At 55.4% G+C, this 4,096-nt stretch overlaps 1 protein-coding gene across 1 annotated transcript; it reads right to left on the reverse strand.

Moving 5' to 3' along the window:
- Positions 1-498: 498 nt before the first annotated feature.
- Positions 499-3,612, reverse strand: Fzd5 (frizzled class receptor 5). Its single transcript, XM_032901232.1, has one exon. The coding sequence runs from the start codon at positions 3,584-3,586 to the stop codon at positions 1,829-1,831; it is 1,758 nt and encodes a 585-aa protein (XP_032757123.1). The 5' UTR covers positions 3,587-3,612; the 3' UTR covers positions 499-1,828.
- Positions 3,613-4,096: the final 484 nt, after the last annotated feature.

The following is a 4,096-nucleotide window of genomic DNA, read 5'->3' on the forward strand; positions in this document are numbered from 1 at the left end:
AAATTTTAATTCTGACTCAAGTGAGCAAGGGCAGGGTATTTTACATACCCTGGGCGCTTAAATTCCCAATGGGAACTCCTCTTTTCTCCACTCAGTACAAGGAACGCAGAGCTGGCTGGGCCTTAACTCTCCCTACACCTCCCCCCCCCCCCCCCCCCAGCCACTGCAAATGAAAATCGGGATGCCTAGACTCCAGCTGTTTTTCTAGGGAAGCTTTGGGAAGTTTCGGTTGTTTGGCCATTTTAGTTCCTTAAATTCAGTCCCCACTCTGCCTTGGTACTTGCTGGCTGACGCCCTGCCATTTCTTTCCCAGTAATGGCCCCACACTCTTAGTGAATGAATAGTTAAACAGATTAGGAAAGCAAACAGACTCTTCTAATGGCACAGAAACTGTGTGAGGGGCTGTCCATCACTACACAGGCTCTGTCAAAAGGAGGAGGAGAAACCGTCTCTCCTCCCGTAGCTTTACACTGCCCTACAAAGCTTAAGTTTGGGGTCTTGTTTTCAGACTACTAGGGATTGGTAGCCGCTTGGGGGAATATCTGCCTTTAAACTTGCGAGTTCAGGGAGACCTGTTTTCCCTGAGCCAATGTTTGTTCCCAGGTAACTAGCCTCCCTCCCCCAGTCTCAGCACTTCATTGGTGGGTGGGTGTGGTTTCTAATCGCTGCTCTCCACCAGGAGGAATAAGAAAAGCAAGAAAGACTGTTTAACATGATAAAGGAGGTGGGCTGAGAGCAGCAGATACAAGGCAATGGGAATTTACTTTAATTACTGGAAGCATATCCGTTTTTTGTCCTTTAATCTAAAAGAGAGCCCCCCTTTAGCAGGGATTCCAAACTACTTCCAGAAAAAGGGAGTGGGTCTACATTTACTGAAATTTGTAGCACACGTTTTTTTAATTCTAGGGGGGGGGGCACTGCTTATTAAGAACCACCCCCTCCCTCTGGCAGAAAGCTTACCTTCCCACCAGTTCAGTCAACCAATCCCAGCCCTTGGGCTCTATAGCAAATGTTTATGTCCGGTCTATAATGCCACCTCTAACTTATTCAAGACAAGCGGGCCAGCTGGCTCTAAGAGGGATGAGAATGACCGCAACGAGCTGCCCACGGCTTGCTGAGCAAGGGTAAGGAGGCACACGAAATTCCTGGCTCCCTAACCGTGTCATCTGGGGGATGGTCCTAACCACATCATATTCTACTCCCGGAGAGGACTTGAGGGGGCTAGACACAGAAGGAGCAGATGGCCTCTGGCCTCTGAGTGTCCTGGACATTTTAAGCACTCTAAGAAGAAACCACCTAAAAAAGAAGGCTCTCCCTACACCTTCCCAGTCACAGCAGCCCTTCACTGTTCACATTAATAAAACAAAAGCAAAAAAACAAAAACAAAAAAAGAGACATGTGTAGGAAATATATTTTCCTAGTTTAGACCACACAGTCCAAAAAAACCTGAACCAACAGTAACCTCATTACAACGCCAGTTTGAGGATTATGAAGCCCCCAAAGCAAAGGTAAATTTTGTTGCCAAAATGCAACAAATTTAAAACTTAAAATATACATATAAATTAAAAACAAGGTACTTCTAAAGAAAGCAGTAAGAAATGCAAACTAGAATACACTTAACCCCACAGCACTGCAAGCCAAGCCCCCTGGTAGAAGACTGGGGAAAGGTAATCTTTTGAAACCGCCCCCTTTTCCTCTCCAAGCCGCTCAGGGAGGGGGCATCAGCACCAAGAAGGTAAACGGAAGTGACCTTCACAAAGCTACCAAGCTACACAACCGCCCCCTTCAACGTCCAGCACTGTCCCTGGGCCTCGGCCTCCAGGCCTTCCTATACGTGCGACAGGGACACTTGCTTGTGGTATGCGGCCGCGGGGCCCGGCGGCCCGGTCCTGCCAGTGAGTGCGGCGCTGGCCTCCGCATAGTCTCCTGCGACCATAGCGCCACCGCTTTTATGGCCCCGTCGAGAGCTGCAGCAGCAGCGGCTGGTGAAGCGCCGCCAAGACTCCAGGGTCTTGCCGGACCAGATCCAGACCCCCGACGTGATGCCCACCACCAGGCACATGAAGTACTTGAGCATGAGCACCCAGTACTCGGGTTTGGCGCGTGGCTGGCCAGCGTCCGACCCCGGACACGCGCAGGTGAGGGCTGCCTCCCAGCTCTCCCGATAGTGCTGTTCATACAGGTAGCAGGCCACCACGATGCTGGCTGGCACCGTGTAGAGCAGAGTGAAGATGCCAATGCGGATCATGAGCTTCTCTAGCTTGTCCGTCTTAGTGCCACCTTGCTTGATGACGCTCCGGATGCGGAAGAGTGACACGAAGCCTGCCAGAAGGAAGAGCGTGCCCACCAACAGGTACAGCACCAGTGGGCCCAAGACAAAGCCTCGTAGCGAGTTCAGGTTTTGGTTGCCCACATAACAGATGCCAGCCACTGGGTCTCCGTCCACGGAGCTCAGTGCCAGCGCCGTAATGGACTTGACGCTGGGGATGAGCCAAGCAGCCAGGTGGAAGTACTGTGCATAGCCTGCGATGGCCTCATTGCCCCACTTCATGCCAGCCGCCAAGAACCAGGTGAGCGACAGGATGACCCACCAGATGGAGCTGGCCATGCCAAAGAAGTAGACTAAGAGGAAGACGACTGTGCACAGCGCAGGGCCGGTAGTCTCATAGTGAATGTGGCTGTGCTCTCGGCTGCAGGCGACGCTGGCATGGCCTACAACCAGGCGCACCAAGAATCCCAGTGACACACACAGGTAGCACGCAGACAGGAAGATGATGGGGCGCTCAGGGTAGCGGAATCGTTCCATGTCAATGAGGAAGGTCGCTACCGTGGTGGACGTGGAGATGAAGCACAGCACAGACCACAGGCCAATCCAGAAGGTGGCGAACGTGCGCTCATCCGGGCTGAAGGACGGCTGGTAGCAGGGCACTGCGCAGTTGGGCACTTGGCCGGTGCGCACCTTGTTGTAGAGTGGGTGTGACTCCTTCAGGATGGGCACGAAGGGCTCGCGGCACGTGCACACAGATGGGCCTCCCGAGGGACACTCGCCCCCAGAAGATGGCGCCCCTGGTGGTCCTGGGAGTGTGGGTTTGGCCGGGAAGGACTTAGGGGACGCGGTGGTGGCTTCACTTCGGTTATAATCCATGCACAGAACCTCGGCGTCGCCGCCCAGCACTGGGAGGCGGTCGCAGCTCATGCGCTCGGGCCAGGCGAAGCCGTACTGGCGCATGAGTGGCGAGCAGCCGGCCTTGGCGCGCTCGCACACGGAGCGGCACGGTGGTAGCGGCTTGTGGTAGTCAGGCAAGCAGATGGGCGTGTACATGGAGCACAGGAAGAAGCGCAGGTCCGGGGAGCAGTGGATCTCCACCAGCGGCCAGAATTGGTGCACCTCCAGGCCTGCCTCGTCCTGAGTGTCATGGTTGAACTGGTTGGGCATGTGCGTCAGGTTGTAGCCGATGCCGCGGCACATGGGCACCGTGATTTCCTGGCACACTGGGGCCTTGGAGGCGGCCGCTGCCCGGCCCACCAGCTGTGCCAGCAACAGCAGCAGAAGAGAGGGCTGCGCGGACGGGTCGGGTCGAGCCATCGTCCCCTTCTTCCCTTTGCCACCCGCTGCCCGAGAGGGTCTGCGTTGCCCGACGAATCTGCGGCCGGGGCTTCCCTCTCCGGAGTCTTGACTGTGACGCCCGGGCTGGCAACCTGTTGGTTTCTTTTCCTTAAAGAAATCCGTCCAAAGATCAACTGTTTCTGGAAGGCGCTGCCTCCGCCGGCAGCGCTCAGCTCCACGCCAGATAGAGCTGGAGGGACTATTAGGGCTCCGACTCCAAGGACAGAACTCTTAAAAGAGAAGGTAGGGGAGAAGAAAAATCGCAACCACTCCTCTCAGAGGAGCGCCAACCGCTTGGTCTCAGTAAACCGGCTCCAATCTCTAGATTAACTCCTTTCCTCCCCTCCTCCTGGAGCCAAACTTCAGACGCCCCCACCCCCTCCACCCCATTGCCCGCACCCGCCTCTCTTTTCTGGCCCGGCCCTGCAGGCTATGCCTGGGGCCAGAGAGCTCAGTCCGGGAGAAAGGGGCAGAGGAACCGGGTGAACT

Source organism: Rattus rattus, chromosome 4, assembly GCF_011064425.1.
Source record: "Rattus rattus isolate New Zealand chromosome 4, Rrattus_CSIRO_v1, whole genome shotgun sequence".
Classification (NCBI taxonomy): Eukaryota; Metazoa; Chordata; class Mammalia; order Rodentia; family Muridae; genus Rattus; species Rattus rattus.